Source organism: Haematobia irritans, chromosome 4, assembly GCF_050003625.1.
Source record: "Haematobia irritans isolate KBUSLIRL chromosome 4, ASM5000362v1, whole genome shotgun sequence".
Classification (NCBI taxonomy): domain Eukaryota; kingdom Metazoa; phylum Arthropoda; class Insecta; order Diptera; family Muscidae; genus Haematobia; species Haematobia irritans.
The window spans coordinates 56,781,305-56,802,001 of NC_134400.1; the positions used below are offsets into that span (position 1 = coordinate 56,781,305).

Genomic DNA, 20,697 nt, shown 5'->3' on the forward strand with positions numbered 1-20,697 from the left:
ATTTTATTTCTATAGAAAATTTTGTCAAAATTTTATTTCTATAGAAAATTTTGTTCAAATTTTATTCGGTTCATAATCATGGTTGCCACTCGAGCCAAAAATAATCTACCAAGATTTTATTTCTATAGAAAATTTTGTCAAAAGTTTATTTCTATAGAAAATTTTGTTAAAATTTTATTTCTGTAGAAATTTTTGTCAAAATTTTCTTTCTATAGAAAATTTTGTCAAAATTTTTATTTCTATAGAAAAATTTGTGAAAATTTTATTTCTATAGAAAATTTTGTTAAAATTTTATTTCTGTAGAAAATTTTGTCAAAATTTTATGTCTACTTTGTCAAACTGAATTATATACGTATTGGATCGATCTTTTTTGATTTAATATATACCACGTATGGACTTACATACAATTTAGAAGATGGTGTTAGGAGGTTTTAAGATACCTTGCCATCGACAAGCGTTACCGCAACTTAAGTAATTCGATTGTGGATGGCAGTGTTTAGATGAAGTTTCTACGCAATCCATGAGGGAGGGTACATAAGCTTCGGCCTGGCCGAACTTACGGCCGTATATACTTGTTTTTTACTAAAATTGTGTTCCACCCTAGTTCATTAGCCAACTTGAATTTTGAGTCTATAGATTTTGTAAAAGTCTATCAAATTCTGTCCAAATCGAGTGATATTTAAATGTATGGTTTTGGGACAAACCTGTATATATAGCATCCAACACATTTGACGGATGTGATATGGTATCGAAAATTTAGATCTACAAAGTGGTGCAGGGTATAATATAGTCGGCCCCGCCCGACTTTAGACTTTCCTTACTTGTTTTTTATAATTTTCATACTTTTTAATAATTGGGATAAAGTTCTTCAGTATTATCGTCCTCATATATGACAGATACCAAGGATATAGGATCAGATGAAAAAGTAGCAGCCATATGCATATTTTTTCTACTTACTAGTATTAGGGGATAAACCAAAATAGCTAATATCATAATTAGAAAAAAAAAGAAGTAAAAAATTGTCGCATTAGGCTCTCCTGAAGTGTGACTCCTTTGCGATATATTCATCTACGGAATTAACAAAACCTTTAAAATATTAAAGCAAGTCAATTTGCATTGATATCACCTCTGGCCATCGCCATGGCAAACTTGGGTCTTTCTCTTTATTATAATTATCAGTAATGTCGTCATAGGCTGCGCTGTGGTCCATATTGCCATGGGAATATGAAATCCCATTGAAGCGAGTTGCTTGAGATTATTTTATGCAGCGTTTTAGGTTTTGGGGGAGCTCTCTTATCACTTGGTTTGTTTAGATTATTCATTCTGTGATTTTTTTGTTTTCTTTCTTTTTATTAGGTTACCACACCCGAGAAACGTTTGGAACGAAAACAACCCACATTCAGCGAAAGAAGTCAGCTGAAGTATGCCCGCCGTTTGGTCGTAAAACTGGGAAGTGCTGTTATCACCCGAGAAGATAATCATGGCCTTGCCCTTGGCCGCCTGGCCTCGATTGTTGAGCAGGTTAGTAAACATGGTTCGTTCGTTATGTTGGAATTGATTCATACATTATTTATACGAATGCGTTACATGGCAAATTTTGAAGTTGCAAAGAAACACATCAAAACAAGACATAAATAAATAAATCTGCCTCTCAAATATGGAGATTGGAACATTCTCAATTAATTTAAGGAGTTTACGTACACAGAAAAAATATCACCAAAATATTTCCAATTAAAAAGTTAATTGAATTTTTCAATTAATAAATTAATTGATACAATTAACTTTTTAATCATGATAGAAACATTAAGGTTATTAAGTCAATGATTGAAAATTTTTAATTAGAAAATTAATTGATACAATTAACTTCTTAATCAAATTCGGAAGACTAATTCAGTTAAAAAGAGTGCTGATTTTTTTTTTAATTTTTAATCAAAAATGTATTTCAAACAATCATTTGTTAATTCAAATAAAAACTCTAAGCCAATTCAGAAAGTAATTAAAAATAGTTACCTTTTTTAATTAATAAATTAATTGAGTTTTGCAATCAACACCAATTAAATTTTTAATTGAATCAATTAAAAAATTAATTGAAATTTGCTGAAAAAATCAATTAATTTTTTAATCAAGAATTTTTTTATGTCCAATTAAAACTGTGATTGATACTATCATTTTCGTGATTGAAGACATTTCAATAAAAAAATTAATTGGATCAATTAATTTGGAGATTGAATCAAAAAAAATTATTTTGTGTGTACAAATTCATGCACCAGAAATTTTCTATGTGAAAAATGTCCCTTATACACTCCAAAAAATTTTACGTGGATTTTAAAGTTCGCTTAAGGATTTTGGTATTAATTCCGAGTTAAAGATGCGACTTGTTTAAAATAAAGACTTGTTTAGGTACCTATCTGGCTTTAAATATAGGATCAATAAAATTAAAATTACACTCAATAAAAGTTGACTTGTATCTAAAGATTTTGGCCTTTCTTTAAGGATTTTGGTATTATTTCCGATCCAAAGATGCGGCTCCTTTCAAATAAAGACATTTTTAGCGGCCTATCTGGGTTTATATCTAGGATAAATAAAACTAAACTTAGGATACAGACCTCAATTATCAATTTTTAAATTTTTTCTTCGGTATATTAATAAAACTATATAGTGAAAAATAGTGAATTTTAGAAAATTTTGAATATTTTTAGAAAATTTTAACTAAACAGTATTACAAACGCTGGCATCACGCCGATATCATAAAAATAAGTAAATATATTTCGACAAATTCAAGAAAATTTATTAGACATAATTAAATAAAATAATTAAAGAAAATTTTGTAGTTTGAAGGAAAAAATTGGAGTTAAAACTTGCAAGAATGTCTTTAGTGACATACGAAGTTCATGATGGACGCATTTGTAGTAAAATTTACAAATTCAAGGAAATAATGAACTATTTTGTGAGAAATACGAATTTAGTAAATATTTAGCTTAATTTGTGTATATTTTGTTTTCTCGTTTTTGTTAATTTAACTAATGTACGCACAAAATTATTAGAGTAAAGGAAACTTTCTCCAAACATAATAATTCCATGAACTAAAATAAAGTTAAATTGGTTTTAGTGAAATAGAGAGAGTTCACTTTTTTTTGAGTGTATTCACATACAAACAAATGCCAGTTTAAAAATCCAAGTTATAACGGATATTTCAAAGTAAAAAAGTTTTCTTAATACCAAAAAAACTTTAAACCAAAGATGCTAAATCCTCAAAATAAGTGTTTGCCTATTTTTGAAGCGTTTTTATCTTAAACCTAAAGATTTAATATTTCAGTTATGCCTTTCACTACCGAAATAAATCTTATATTAAAAACTATAATTTTTGTTCAGTACTAACAGCACGTAGAACAAAAATTGTATATGAGTTTCTTCTGAAAACTGGATTCTTGAATTGTGACCAAATGGCTACAGAGCAATAGGTGCTATTTGGCCTATAATATATTTCGAAGTGTGTGAAAAATCTAAAAAAAAAGAGCCCGAAAAAATAAAAGCTATAGTTTTTGTATGAATGTCCATTTACTAGAGACATACAGTAGAAAAATGGTCTCAAAATTTCGTATTTTTCGTTTATTGTTAAAGAAGTTTATAAAAATGCTTGTCAATGCCCACTAATATTGAAAATATGTAAGTATAGCTTATTTAAATTAAAGCCTTTGCTTTAAAACAGCATCAAAAAATAAACCGAAACTAAGTGGGGAAATAGAGTTTGGTGTGGTTTTCGAATGTCCTCTTAAGTGGACATCGGTAGTCAAAGAGTTAATTTAAGACCGATTTCTTTAAATCAGAAATGTGTTTATTTTAATGATATTTTGCCTTGGTTCAAAGACATACGACCTTAACGGAGGGACGCAAATTTTCAAAACTTTGTGTCCTAGATTTAATATATAAATATTTTTTAAGCAAAGTTAATAAACTTTATTTTAATGAAAATTTCATTGTTTTAAAGAAATTTGTCCTTATTACATAGTCGAAGCTCGGTTTAACGAACGATATACTATCAGGCTCTTTCGTTATTTAGAAATATTCGTTAAATCGAACGGGAATATTAATTGTTAGGTCTTATGGAGAATCGTAATTTTTTTTATCAGATGAGTAAAAATTCAGAAGCATGTCGCAAAATTAAACTACAGAGGCATTTAAAAAAATATCACTTTAAATAATCCTTAAAAACTGATAATCTTGATATATCTAGGTTAGGTTAGGTTAGGTTGAAAAGAGGATCCAAGATTCGCTGTCCCAAGAGACCCTGTATACACCCATGACGATATTCGCCTCGATGTGTGCTATAACTTCTTAGACGAATTCCCTAATTTGTTTTCAGTCCCCGGTTTCAAGATGGGTCAGGAATAGGTAGTGTTCATAGTAACATCTTCCTAAAAAAATAGATAGTGTTCATAGTAAAATCTTCCTAACCAAGAAAGTTTTTCAGTGGTAGTTTACCCCTTTAAGTAATTATGCTGATATTCCTGTGTATTTCATAGTTTCTCTTCGGCTACAAGAAGGAGGTTCCTTGTCATTGAGATAAATAACAATCGGGTAGCACTCATTAATAAGAGAAAAATTTAAAAAAAAAAAAAACAAGTATATACGGCCGTAAGTTCGGCCAGGCCGAAGCTTATGTACCCTCCATCATGGATTGCGTAGAAACTTCTTCTAAACACTGTCATCCAGAATCGAATAACTTAAGTTGCGGCAACGATTGCCGATGGCAAGGTATCTTAAAACCTCCTAACACCATCTTCTAAATTGTATGTAAGTCCATACGTGGTATATATTAAATCAAACAAGTAAATACGGCCGTAAGTTCGGCCAGGCCGAATCTTATGTACCCTCCACCATGGATTGCGTAGGAACTTCTACTAAAGGCTGTCATCCACAATCGAATTACTTGGGTTGCGATAACACTTGCCGATGGCAAGGTATCGTAAAACTTTTTAACACTGTCTTCTAAATTGTAAGTTAGCCCATACGGGGTATATATTAAACAAAAAAAGGCCGATTAAATACGTATATAATCTAGTTTGACAAAATTTTCTATAGAAATAAAATTTTGACAAAATTTTCTATAGAAATGAAACCTTGACAAAATTTTCTATAGAAATAAAATTTTGACAAAATTTTCTATAGAAATAAAAATTTGACAAAATTTTCTATAGAAATAAAAACTTGACAAAATTTTCTATAGAAATAAAATGTTGACAAAATTTTCTATGGAAGTAAAATGTTGACAACATTTTCTATAGCAATACAATTTTGACAAAAATTTCTATAGAAATAAAATGTTGACAAAATTTTGTATAGAAATGAAATTTTGACAAAATTTTGTATAGAAATAAAATGTTGACAAAATTTTCTACAGAAATAAATTTTTTACAAAATTTTCTATAGAAATAAAATTTTGACAAACATTTCTATAGAAATAAACTTTTGACAAAACTTTCTATAGAAATGAAATTTTAACAAAACTTTCTATAGTAATAAAATTTGACAAAATTTTCTATGGAAATAAAGTTTTGGTAGATTATTTTTGGCGATATGGACCAATTTTTGTGTAATAAGTCATCAGCTATATATAACTAAAGAGCGATATGGACCAATTTTTACATGGCTGTTAGAGGCCATATATTGAGAAAATGTACCAAATTTCAACCGTATCGGATGACTTTTGCTCCTCCAAGAGGTTCCGCACGTCAAATCTGGGGACGGTTTATATGGGAACTATATATAATTATGGACCGATATGGACCAATTTTTGCATGGTTGTTAGAGACCATATACTAACACCATGTACCAAATTTCAACTGGATCGGATGAATTTTGCTCTTCCAAGAGGCTCCGGAGGTCAAATCTGGGGATCGGTTTATATGGGGGCTATATATAATTATGGACCGATATGGACCAATTTTTGCATGGTTATTAGAGGCCGTAAACTAACATCAGGTACCAAATTTCAACCGGATCGGATGAATTTTGCCCCTCCAAGAGGCTCCGGAGGTCAAATCTGGGGATCGGTTTATATGGGGGCTATATATAATTATGGACCGATATGGACCAATTTTTGCATGGTTGTTAAAAACCGTATACTAAGACCACGTACTAAATTTCAACCGGATCGGATGAATTTTGCTCCTCCAAGAGGCTCCGGTGGTCAAATCTGGGGATCGGTTTATATGGGAGCTATATATAATTATGGACCGATATGGACCAATTTTTGCATGGTTGTTAGAGGGCGTATACTAACATCAGGTACCAAATTTCAACCGGATCGGATGAATTTTGCCCCTCCAAAAGTCTCCGGAGGTCAAATCTGGGGATCGGTTTATATGGGGGCTATATATAATTATGGACCGATATGGACCAATTTTTGCATGGTTGTTAGAGACCATATACTAACATCAGGTACCAAATTTCAATCGGATCGGATGAATTTTGCCCCTCCAAGAGGCTCCGGAGGTCAAATCTGGGGATCGGTTTATATGGGGGCTATATATAATTATGGACCGATATGGACCAATTTTTGCATGGTTGTTAGAGACCATATACTAACATCAGGTACCAAATTTCAATCGGATCGGATGAATTTTGCCCCTCCAAGAGGCTCCGGAGGTCAAATCTGGGGATCGGTTTATATGGGGGCTGTATATAATTATGGACCGATATGGACCAATTTTTGTATGGTTGTTAGATACCGTATACTAAGACCACGTACCAAATTTCAACCGGATCGGACGAATTTTGCTGCTCCGGGAGGCTCCCCAAGCCAAATTTGGGGATCGGTTTATATGGGGGCTATACGTAAACGTGGTCCGATATGGCCTATTTTCAATACCATCCGACCTACATCAATAACAACTACTTGTGCCAAGTATCAAGTCGATAGCTTGTTTCGTTCGGAAGTTAGCGTGATTTCCACAGACGGACGGACAGCCGGACAGACGGACGGACGGACAGACGGACGGACGGACGGACATGCTTAGATCGACTCAGAATTTCACCACGACCCAGAATATATATACTTTATGGGGTCTTAGAGCAATATTTCGATGTGTTACAAACGGAATGACAAAGTTAATATACCCCCATCCTATGGTGGAGGGTATAAAAAGATCGATCCAATACGTATATAATTCAGTTTGACAAAGTAGACATAAAATTTTGACAAAATTTTCTATAGAAATAAAATTTTAACAAAATTTTCTATAGAAATAAACTTTTGACAAAATTTTCTATAGAAATGAAATCTTTGTAGATTATTTTTGGCTCGAGTGGCAACCATGATTATGAACCGAATAAAATTTGAACACAATTTTCTATAGAAATAAAATTTTGACAATGATGAAAATTTTATTATGAACCGAATAAAAATGTAACAAAATTTTATCTAGAAATAAAATTTTGACAAAATTTTCTATAGAAATAAAATTTTGGTAGATTATTTTTGGCTCTAGTGACAACCATGATTATGAACCGATATGGACCCATTTTGGTATGGTTGTTAGAGACCATATACCAACACCATGTACCAAATTTCAGCCGGATCGGATAAAATTTGCTTCTCTTTTAGGCTCCGCAAGCCAAATCTGGGGATCGGTTTATATGGGGGCTATATATAATTATGGACCGATGTGGACCAATTTTTGCATGGTTGTTAGAGACCATATACCAACACCATGTACTAAATTTCAGCCGGATCGAATGAAATATGCTTCTCTTAGAGGCTCCACAAGCCAAATCTGGGGATCGGTTTATATGGGGACTATATATAATTATGGACCGATATGGACCAATTTTTGCATGGTTGTTAGAGACCATATACCAACATCATGTACCAAATTTCAGCCGGATCGGATGAAATTTGCTTCTCTTTGAGGCTCCGCAAGCCAAATCTGGGGATCGGTTTATATGGGGGCTATATATAATTATAGACCGATGTGGACCAATTTTTGCATGGTTGTTAGAGACCATATACCAACACCATATACCAAATTTCAGCCGGATCGGATGAAATATGCTTCTGCTAGAAGCTCCACAAGCCAAATCTGAGGGTCCCTTTATATGGGGGCTATACGTAAAAGTGGACCGAGATAGCCCATTTTCAATACCATCCGACCTACATCGATAACAACTACTTGTGCCAAGTTTCAAGTCGATAGCTTGTTTCGTTCGGAAGTTAGCGTGATTTCAACAGACGGACGGACGGACATGCTTAGATCGACTCAGAATTTCACCACGACCCAGAATATATATATACTTTATGGGGTCTTAGAGCAATATTTCGATGTGTTACAAACGGAATGACAAAGTTAATATACCCCCATCCTATGATGGAGGGTATAAAAATGCACAACTGGCGATCCTACGAAAATTTGGTGCATATTGCCACCTATTACAGGACTAGTACCAGTGCTCCAGTTTGTCGCAGTTTTTCAATTTTCATATAATTTTTTTTATTTCTATACTCTATTGATTTTAAAATCCAATTGGATCTAGACATTTACTTATGCGTCAACATATTTCAAAAGTTTTTCCTTTCTGGTGCAATTGGGATGCGCAAAATAATACCGTTTCCTAAGGGTTTGTCCCAGACTGGTTAATGAGGACCTCTCTAGTCCTACTAAGTTCTCCCAGGTCATGTGCTTTGGAATAGGTTAGGTTAGGTTAGGTGGCAGCCCGATGTATCAGGCTCACTTAGACTATTCAGTCCATTGTGATACCACATTGGTGAACTTCTCTCTTATCACAGAGTGCTGCCCGATTCCATGTTAAGCTCAATGACAAGGGACCTACTTTTTATAGCCGAGTCCGAACGGCGTTCCATATTGCAGTGAAACCACTTAGAGAAGCTTTGAAACACTCAGAAATGTCACCAGCATTACTGAGGTGGGATAATCCACCGATGAACAACTTTTTGGTGTTAGGTCGAAGCAGGAATCGAACCCACGACCTTGTGAATGCAAGGCGGGCATGCTAACCATTGCACCACGGTGGATCCCTAAGTCCAAGCCGTGTTCTGCAGTGTAAATTTACCCCGTCAATGACAAACCCGTGTTAAAGTGACCGATCCCGTCCATACGTTTCGACCAGGCCTGGGACTGGTTCATTCACATCATGGAGTAGTTCTGTACCGGTTCTGGCGTATATCCATTTCCCGTAGCGAAGCTGCCACTCTATCTAACCTACCTTTACCCGGCCATTGAATATGTGTTTCCAAAAATTTGATGGAATCTAAATATCTTGCACACAAAAAAAAATGCAAATAAATATTAACAACTTTATTTGTATGTAAAATTTGGTGATGCCAATTTGAATATGAGGCATTTGTTGTTGAAATGTGTTTGTAGATGCTTGACAGAGGAAACAATAGAAATATTCTGAATTTTCAAATAGTTGACTGCTATCGATATGAAAACATCAAATCAAAATGAGAATATGTACGAAAGCTAAAAGAAGTATGCGAAGACTACCGATATAACAAAGTGAGTATGAGCACCTGTACGTGTTTGATAGCAAGCTCACTCATCAGAGAATACAGAAAAGCATTTATAAATGTCTGTGAAAATTTTATATTTTTCAATTTGGTGGGTTGTTAGTATGAGATAATTAATAAAACCATATTAATATCGGGATTCGAGTTATTATAATTCTAATTTACTAGAATATGGAGTGCTGGGCAGAAAGTTCTCAAAATGCTTGTTAGACTCAAATTTACATTTGCAAAACTGAGTATAGGATTGTCGACACAAACGTGTTACATGTTCCCCGTTGGTAATATTCCTTCTCTGTGTGTACTTAACAAAATATAGCCAAAATTGTTCCTGCAATAATTCCGTCAATTTTAATTTCAATCTAGTTTTTTGTCAATACACCAATAAATTTGTTACAGGTCATTGATAGACTTCAACAAACCACATACAAATTTTTTCGTTCAAATTCCAAAATTTTTGTTGAGGGTTAAACGAACGTTCAACAACAAACATTTTGTACTGTTGGATGCTCAACAAATTACTTACAAATTATGTTATTGAGAACACAAGTTATTAAAAGTACAAAATAGTTTGTTGCAGGAAAATTAACAAATTTTGTTATTGGTTATTAAATTCAGTTATTGGTTCTCAATCTTATTTTTATCTGTGTGGGAATGCCGTACATTGTGGACATTTCCGAAGGACTTAAACCACTCTAACAATCGTGAAATAGTTTTGTAGTTTATTTCGTTAAGATTAAAATCGTTTTCATTATATCGAACGTAAATTTTGTTCAAACGTTCGTTATTTAGAATACTTAATGTTAAGAATTTGGACGTTCGTTAAATTGGATTTTTGCTAAATGGAATATTCGTTAAACAGAGCTTCGACTGTACTTATTGGTGTGATATTGGCGTAATATCTTTTCTAAAACGAACCAAAACTTTCCTTCCTGGTGGGTTCACTGGTTTTTGAGTGCGATTTCCTCAACTCAAAAATGTTTTTCTTTACTTTAAGGAAAATTTTCCTTTCTTTCTTTATCTTTAAATCAAATATCAACCATCTCACTTAATTTGAAAATTATTTCTTTAAAACAATAATTTTTTTCTTTACTTTAAGGAAAATTTTCCTTTCTTTCTTTATCTTTAATTCAAATATCCAACATCTCACTTAATTTGAAAATTATTTCTTTAAAACAATAACGTTTTTCTTTAATTTAAGGAAAATTTGACTTACTTCAAAAACATACGACTTTACCGGAGAAACACAAATTTCAAGGAGTCGTGTCCTAAATTTTCTAAAAAAATAAAGCAAAGATAATTTTAATGAAAAGTTATTAAAATTTCTTAAATTTAAATAAATTGGTCCTAAAATTTAGGTGATATGATCTCTCATGGTAGGTTTAGGTATAATGGCAGTCCATTATCTCATGCTCAATTAGATTATACAGTCCATTGTGATACCGCAATGGTGAAGACAAGAGAACTCGTTTCACTGAGTGCTGCCCGATTATATGCTTACCTCAATGACAAGGGACAAGAAAACAAATATCACATTTACTTGCCAAAGAGTTCAGCGGAAAATTTACATATTCGATTGGCCACCAGAACTCAAACGCCGCATGGGCCTCCATAAAGCCCGATGGTCGAATTCTTCTCGTATTCATCCATGTCAAATATATTTGGAAAACTTTTACGGCTGGGTATTTTAGAAAGTAAGCTTGACACTAAAAAATACCAAAGCGTCGAGCATCTCAAGAAAGAGCTTCGCCGGGAATGGGTCAAAATGACGCAGAGCAACGCTCAAAAAACAGTGAACCCATGAACGAAAATTTTGGATAATTTTAGAAAAATTAGGTTATTTTTTGGAAAATTTTAACTATACTGTATTACAAACTCAGACGCCATGCGCATATTTTTCGACAAATTCAAGAAAATTTTTTAGAGATTATTATTTTTTTTTTCACTTGTAAACGAAAATTTCGTAGTGTGAAGGAAAAAATTAGAGTTCAAAATTTCAAAAATGTCTTTAGTCCCATGTGAAGTTCATGATGGGCGCATTATTAACCCTCTAATGCCCCATTTTTTTGCCAGCTGATTAAATTTTCAATGTTAACGACACAAAAGCAAAAGAACTAAGCAAGAAAAATTTTTACCGTAAAATTCAGCATATGCTGCAAAACCTCCAATAAGTTTTCTTTTTATTTTGCTCATTTTTGTTGTCTTAAGGTGTGTTTTACTAAAACCTTTCCTATTAAATGAAGCTCGCCTAAAGGCGGGCCTGGGCATTATAGGGTTAATAAACTTTATGAATTTTAAGAAATCCTGAACTATAGCTGGAATCTTTGCATTAAGAAAAATGTACTTCATAAATAAGACAGAAACTATTTTCTAAAAATTCTCCAGATAAAGTTTTTCTTTCTGAGTCTCGTCTTTGACTCAGAATACGAAGTATACAAATAAAAGACAAGTCATTTGAGATCACAGCAAAGTTTTTTTTAATGCGTATACAGCTCTGATCCAATTAAGCTTTTTCTTATTTGTTTTAACCATGACCTTTTGTCTGTCTGTCAGTGAACTTTTCTTAATTGAAAACAAAGTTTTTTTTTTTAATATCTAACACAACTTTCGAGAGGTCTTGATTAGTTTGAGTTTGCTATTAAATTGTCCTACATTTACAACTTACTATCATATTAATTATGTAGCAAGTAGGACCGATATCGTGTAGTGCAGCGTATGGTATATGGATATTTTAATTATGCTGTAGTTCATTGAAAAATTTCATTTCATACACTTAGCTCTTATCTTTCCATAATAAATTATCATTCATATCAGAGTGTTCATAATTAAATTGCTGCTGAAAATTACAAATAAATCTTGCAGTGGGCTAAGTCATAAATTGTAAGACAGTAAGCAATTGAGAGGTAATCAAAATTTAAGCTACGTTAAATGTACTCTGTACACACTCAAAAAAAAAAAAATTTACTTGGATCCAAAGATTTTGACCTTCCCTTAAGGATTTTGGTATTGATTCCTAGCCAAAGATGCGGCTTCCTTAAAATAAAGAATATTTTTAGCGACTTATCTGGCTTTAAATCTAGGTCCAATAAAATTAAAATTAGGATACAGATCTCATTTATCAAATTTTTATTCTCTTTTCGCGGTTTATTAACAAAGGTACTCACGTAAAAACAAATGCCTGTTTAAAAATCCAAAATATAACGGATACTTCAAAGTAAAAAATGTATTCTTAATTCCAAAAAAGTCTTTAAACCTAAGACGCAAAATCCTCAAAATAAGTCTTAGCCTATATTTGAAGAGCTTTTATCTTAAATCTAAAGTTTCAGTATATCAGTTGATTTAAGGACAATTTCTTTAAATCAAAAATGTGTTTCTTTACTTTAAGGAAAATTAGCTTTAATTCAAAGACATGCGACTTTAATGGAGGGACGCAAATTTACAAAATAAGTGTCCTAAATTTAACGGAAAAAAGTTTTGAAGCATAGATTATAAACTTTATTTTGATTAAAACTTCATTATTTTAAAGAAATTTGTCCTTAATATTTAGACAATTTCGCATCCTAAAATTTAGGTAATTTAGTTAAAATTTGCGTAATCTTTAATATCACGTAAATTTTTTTTTCAGTGCAACAACAGTCTCGACAACACATTCTCGGATGGTGAATGCATCTTGAAAGACTGAAAAACAAAAACGATTAAAACAATAAAGTCGCACAGAAAAAAATTTACCAAAATATTTCTATTAAAAAAGTTAATTGACGTTGAAAACGTTATCAATTAAACAATTAATCAATAAGGAAATAATTGAGTTTTTCGACCAAAATCAAATAAATTTATAATTGATCCAATAAAACAATTAATTGAATATGATTGAATATGAATTGAAATAAATTAATTAATTTTTTATTCAAGTATACATATATATTTTTATACACTCCACCATCTTTTAAGACCTAAGTTCTGTGCAGCAAAGTTGCAGAAAATCATGAAAATCGGCTCATAATTGCGGCAGTTAAAACAAAATTCCAACTTTAAACGTTTATAGGACAGTTCGTGAGTCTATTAGGGACCTACAAACATACAAACTTAGATGAAAACACCTCAGCTTTCACACAAAGATAGGGCGTGTATTATCTTTTTCATTTCGTTTGTAACACATCGAAATATTAATCTCAGGCCCTATAAAGTATATATCTATTCTAGGCCATGGTGAAACTCTGAGTCGATCCAGCGATATCTGTCCGTCCGTCTGTTGATATCTCGCTTCCGAATGAAACAAGCTATCGACTTGAAACTTGGCACAAGTAGATGTTGTTGATGTAAGCCGGTATTGAAATGGGCCATATTGGACCAACTTTACATATGGCCCCCAAACAAGCCGACCCCAGGTCTGGCTTACTGAGCTTTTTGGAGGGGCAAATTTCATCTGATCCGCTTGCTCTCTAACTAACATACAAAAAGAGGTCCATAAACAAATTTGATTTGCGGATCCTCTGGGAGGAGCAAATTTCATCCCATCCTTTGAAAATAGGATGATAGGAAAATAGGATAATTATCTATAGAATCCTCTATATAAACCGATCAAAAACTATGAACTATGTATTTAATCTTACTTTTTATTTATCTACGAGTAATATAGACTCCACCACCTACCACCAGAACCCCCAGTCTTTAGTGGAATTTTGTAACGTGAAATTTTTGAAACATATTTTTTGGAATAGTCTATCATTAGCATGAGTTATGGCCTTCAAACGGTCGATAAAGCGAGGCACCTCCTCTTAGAGACATTTTTGGTTGACGCGTGCTGAGTACGATGGTGCTGAGCCTTGTTGGAATGTCCACGGTCTGTGGCTGAAAGGTTTGTCTGCCCAGAGCTTCAACACTGTCTTTAGCACAGTGAAATTTCCCGGCCGTTGCGTTGGCCAATCGAAGGTGTAAATTTAAGCTGAGTTCTTTGGCAAGTACACGCAAATAATGCTTTCCTCCCAAACGAAATTTTAGACAAACAAAGTTTGTTTCTCATTTGCTTTTCGCTGTAAGGAAGTATATTTGGAAGAAAAGTATATACTTTTTGTGATAAACGTTTATTCTTTTCCAGCATGTAAAAACAATTTCATAAAGACTAACTCAAAAAAAACATTGTTTTCTTGCTAATTGCATTTTCCCTCACATCTTTCTCACATCCACGAAGTTTTTTAGTTCTTAACACCTTTTCCTGTAATACCAACAATGAAGAAGAAATTATACGATTTTATAAATTTTTAAATGTTTTTCCCTTTCGCCTGGACGGAGAATCGAACCGCGCACCATGCACTTAGAAAGCCAACACACTAACCACTGAGCTATGTACCTGTTATGGTCATCAATAGATAATTATCCATATAAGTTATATTTATATAGCATAGCTTGCGGCGGCCACGAACCGAATAAACAAAGTTTATTTAACAGAAACAAACATTTAGTTTGGCACCGTGGAGCAGTGGTTGCTACGTCCGACTTGCATACCAAGGGTCGTGGATTCGATCCCTGCTTCGACCAAAGTTTTTTTTTTTTTTTTTTTTTTTTACATATATTCCAGATATGTTCGGAAGATTCCGAAAAAATGTTCAACATTACATTGTAGTATATTAAATTTTGAACTGTAAAATGTGTCTTATTAAAGACCTAAAGTCAGAAAAGAATAGTGTTCGATATAAACGAAATGGACTGTGTTGTTGTTTAAAAAATAACTTTTTTATTGAATAAATAAAAATTTTGTAACAAACGAATTTTTTTGGTGATAAAAGTTTCAAATTTTCGAAGCATTTCAAAAAAACTCTAACAAAAGAAAAACGTTTTCGCTACACGTTTTCCAAGCGTTTTTTTCTTTGCGTGTAAACTCAAAAACTGCTCAATTTGGAACGGCTTCTCAACGGAGAAAACCAAATTCGGTAATTGGCCACCCTTGTGCAAACGAACAACTCCATTACTCTTTTTTTTGTGCATCGGTGAACTCTTGCAATTTTTGGAATTTTAAAATGAGCTTAGACTAAGCTCATTTTCCAATATAAGTAGCCTTCATTCGTACGATATGTTCGAGTGCCGTTTTTCTGTCCACTTTTTGAATGCGACGCAACAATGCCAATGTCACAATTAAATGCTGAAGTGCTCCAATATGCTTTTCAACTTAAATATAAAGCAGTCTCACTTTCACGCTTGAATTTAATCACGAATGCAAAGCAATAGAACAAAATGCTTTTGTACGTTTGTAAACAATAAAATGAACTGTCACTGGAATAAATTTGTCAGTTGTCGAATAAGACATTTCAGCCACCCTGCACTGATATATTATTCATCTTTATTAATCAATTATGATATATTATTCATCTTTAGTTTTAGGACATGCAATATTGCATCCTTGCATTAAAGATGAAAAGGAATCAAATATAGACTACAACTTGTATTGGGGATTTTTTATTTTTGGTTTATTTTTTTTTTTAATTAAGAAAAATTTAAATTAAGAAAAATTTATTATAACAGAATCTGTTATAATCTGTCAGTATAACAAATTCTGTTATAATGCGGCATTTATAACTGACTATTACTTATACATGAATAGCTGTGTATATCTCGAAAAGTGAATAAAAGTTCTATAAATGAGATCTCTGTGATAATTTTAATGTTTTAGAACCTAGATTTAAAGCTAGATAGTTCCCTAAAAAATATCCTTATTTTAAAGAACCGGCATCTTTGTCTCGGAATATATACCATAATCCTTAAAGATATTTTAGTATTGATTGTCCTTGGCTTTAAAGATCAATATCTTTTGATCCAAGTAAACTTTTTTGAGTGTGTAAATAGAATAAATTATTTGCGAACAAAATGTTAAATTATAATTCGAAAATATCTTCTTTTATTTGATTAATTGAGATAAAATCCTAAAAAAAATTTAATCACTTTATTTCTAATGTGATTAAAAACTTAATCAAAGTTTTATTTTAAATTATATTGGTGATATTTTATTCTTTTTTGTAATACGTTTGCTGTCAACTCTCTATTTTAAAGATTTTTCATTATAATGTGTCAGAATATTAATATTATGTTCAGTGTAGAGAAACCATTCTATCCAACATACTTATGGCCAGTTTCTCATCCTCCGATTAATTTTAACCGGTGGATAGACCTCCGGTTAGTAAAATTTTTGTATGGGATCAGCTGTTTTATCGACACGATAAATAATAACAAGACATTGAGAAACTGGCCCTTAGATAGTAAAATCTACACGACCACAAATGTTGCCTATCGTTGGCAATTCTCAATAGATTTCTCCAATATGGACTTAGTCCTAAATGAAATCATAGTGTCAATGTGAACACTTCATTATGAGTTTACTAAATTATATTGTATCTTTATGTCAGCATATGTGTAAATCGTTATTTTCTATTTTTGCTTTACAGGTTGCAGAATGTCACTTGGAAGGTCGAGAAGTTATCATGGTTACCAGTGGTGCCGTGGCATTTGGCAAACAAAAATTGGCACAAGAATTACTAATGTCGTTGTCGATGCGAGAGACTCTCGCTCCCAAGGATCATTCGAAAGATGTAAGTGTTACCCTTCAAGATAGAAGTGGATATGTGTCCTTACCTTTGATATGTGAATGTCTCTAGACATTCACATGCATTTCATGTGTCATATAGTAGGGCATTATAAGCTCTTGTTAGCCATTTGTTTGTACTTTTTTTTTTGTTTGCAACATTTTCAGGATGATGGCTTCTTGCTGGAACCCAGAGCAGCGGCTGCTGTTGGCCAATCCGGATTGATGTCACTGTATGATGCCATGTTTGCACAGTATGGTGTGAAAATAGCACAGGTAATGTGAATAATGATTCCTGCATCCATCATTCCCACCATTATTGTATAGTGAGGCATGGGGGAGCAATTACCCGCAGCATTATTAGCTCTAATGTAAAAAATAAACAATCGAAGAAATAATATTTGCATCTGTTGGCAAAATTTATGTTCCATCTAAATCGTTACGAGAGAACTCAATGATGATGCTTTGGCAACAACAGCCTGGAATAATGGGCCTTTATATGGGGTGGGGGGCTTATATCCCTCCTTCCTCCACCCTTTTATTTATAATCCCTTAGGCAAATGGCAATAATGGAAATTGAATATAAGGAAAAATATAAATAAAAGTGGTAAATATTTGAAAAAGGGGATTATTTCATTTGAAATGTCTATAATTTAGACATGAAAGTGCTATTATTTAGGGTATCAGTAAAAATTATTGGCCAAAAAGGGTATGTCTCATTCATTCACATTCGTGTGTGACTATCATCGCAGTGGTTTGGAATTTAAGAAAGTGAACATAAAGAGTTGAAATGGTATGAATTCTGTCTGTTAAAAGAGCACAATTATTCATAGAGAAAAAGTTCAAATATTTTCATAGATAATAACCCAAGTGTGTGGAACGGTTTAAGCGGGTTAATACACATACACATTGAGTTTGTCAAGTGGAACATAGGAGTTTAGTTGTTTCGTCCTTTTATTACCTTCAAGAGGTATTACAATTAAGCCTAATTGCCACTTTGGATATACTATTAGAACAAACTTTCACAGGGAGATTGTGTTCAACATTTAATGACAGCTGGTCGTAAGTTACAAGCTAATTACTCCAGCGTTACAGTTAGTACACTGTTAGAAAAATATGTTTTACATATGTTCCGATATAAACAAAATGTGTTTCGGGCACAATTTTTAAACACAATATATTTAAGTGCAAACATGTAATGTTCCTAAACTAACACAAAATGTTTGGGACACATATGTTAATATGTTAGAATATATTATGTTTGGGGCATGAATGTTTCATACAAATAATATGTGTGAATGTAAACATATATAAATTTACAAATTTCGAGTAAACATATATATGTTGTGATACTTTATTCATAGAGCGACAGAGAGAGTTAGTATAGAGAAAGAAATAGAGATGGAAAACGGGAGGGTTGTTATGTTGAAAGATATCAATATAACGCAGCGAGAGAATGAAATGAGAGCAATTTCTGTGAAACCGCTTGTATGTTGTTTCGGAAAACTGTTTCATGATAAGACCAAACATTTAATATGCTTTAGTCTAAATATTATTTAATTTGAATATTAGAATGAGTATTCGGAATAAAGAGAATAGACATTCGGAACCATGAAAATAGACATTTGAAAAAAAAACAGCATATTTGTATTACAGAAAAAGATGCGAGGAACTCAAAAATTTCGTGGAAGTGAAAATTATGTGAGGGAATGAGCACAATCTTCTTTGAGGAATTCTTCCAAGCATATACTATTTTTGGACTCAAAATGCTTCCAAACATATAATATGCTCACATAAAACAAACATATTAATGTTTCGGCAGTATCCAATAATATATGTGCTTCCTGCAAAATATGTTTGGAATATATGTTAGAGAAGCGATTTTATTTGAGGGTGTAGTGAATAAAAATAAAGAAAATTATCATAGAATACCATAGAATGGTAATGAGATTGTAACAGATCGAAATATCGATGTCCGATTTATATTATTGATCAGGGAGAAAATCTAAGACGATATAACGATCTCCGTATGTCTGGCTGTCTTTTCAACTATTATAATTACGCTACAACCTTCAATAATGAAGATTGTTCACAAACTCGTCTTTTATATGCAGACAGATCAAGTTCCAAGATGGGATATAACGGCCCATATTTCGATATAGCCCCCATACAAGGGGATCCACCGGCTTGACTTTGTGAGCATATAGACGCCGATAATTTTATCCGAATTGAAACATAAAGGTATTTTGTGGTCAAAAAGAGCTGTGCTAAATTTGGTATATATGTTTTGATATAGCCCCCATATAGACCTATATCCCGATTTGACTTCTTAAGGGTATGAAATTTGAAATTTTTAGCCGAATTGGTTAAAATTTAAAATCAGCGTTGTTTTAGATCCACAACGAACTATGCTAAATATAGTGTACAATGATCAATTTCAGTATATCTCATTTGTACACTGAGAAAAAATATTGTTGTGAAGCCAAAGATTTCATGTCCTTAAAATACGAATGCAAACTTTGCTTAGCGTAGAAGACGAATTTCTCTGATAAAAAGGTTTTTTTCCTTGTCCAAAAGTCGATACACTTTTCAATGAAGTCGTTTTGTCCTTATTATTAAGCGAATTCACTTAAAAATGGGTATCATAAAATGAAAGAAACATTTTTTGGGCTAAGGTCAACTTGACTTTAATAATTCAGAAAAAATCTTTATAATTAATGAAATTGTCTTTAAATTTGTTGTCGTTTTGCATCTTGACAACAAAGCAACAAAGCAAAAAACATAAATAGCATAATTTCTACTAGAAGTCGAGTCTGAGTTTAAAAAATAAAGTTGTCGTTAAATTTTTTTAAAGGACTTTGATAGCATATGAAGAAAAAAAAAACTGAAAAAGAGAAATATTAAAATTTGCTTCCTAGAATCAAGCGCATAAAACCCAAATTTAAAAGAGAATTGTGTCTTAAAAGTATCCTTGCTTGAATTCTCTGCTTCTTTGGCTCGGAATCAATACCAAAATTGTTAAAGTAAAGATAAAATCTTTGGAACCGGTCATGCTTTTTGTTCAGTGTAGACTAATCGCTGGATTAGACTTCTTGGATCAACACACGCAACAAATAATTCTTTCCAAAACGAAATTTTAGACAATTGCCTTTCGCTATAAGGAAGTTTGTTTGGAAGAAAAGTATGTAATATTTGTGATAAACGTTGATTATTTTACAGGATGTAAAAACAATTTCATTAAGACTAACTCAAAAAATCGTTTCTGGCTAATTTCATCTTCCCTCACATCTTTCTCGCTTCCACGATATTTTTCTGTAATTATACGACTTTAATTAAATTTTTTTAAAGTTTACGGAGAATCGAACCGCCGACCACACAATTTGCCAAAACACTACGTAGCTGTTATTGTCATCACCAGACAATTATCGCTATAGCCATTAACTCACAAGTCATATAGTTTATATATTTATATAGCATAGTTGTGGGCGCCTACTTGCCGATGTAGAGAAAATTTACTTAACAGAAACATACATTTAGTTGGCCACCATTTAAATTTAGTTTAGCATGTCCACCTTGCATACAAAGGGTTGTGGGTTCA

General features: G+C 32.6%; 1 protein-coding gene across 1 annotated transcript in view; it reads left to right on the plus strand.

The window, feature by feature from the left end:
• The window catches only part of P5CS (Delta[1]-pyrroline-5-carboxylate synthase), a 205,535-nt gene that overhangs the window by 57,408 nt on the left and 127,430 nt on the right, over positions 1-20,697 (plus strand). Inside the window, exons 2-4 of the mRNA XM_075308092.1 lie at positions 1,357-1,521; positions 16,963-17,106; positions 17,268-17,375. Of these exons, the coding sequence (XP_075164207.1) occupies positions 1,357-1,521; positions 16,963-17,106; positions 17,268-17,375 (417 nt within the window). The remainder of the gene's footprint in view (positions 1-1,356; positions 1,522-16,962; positions 17,107-17,267; positions 17,376-20,697) is intronic.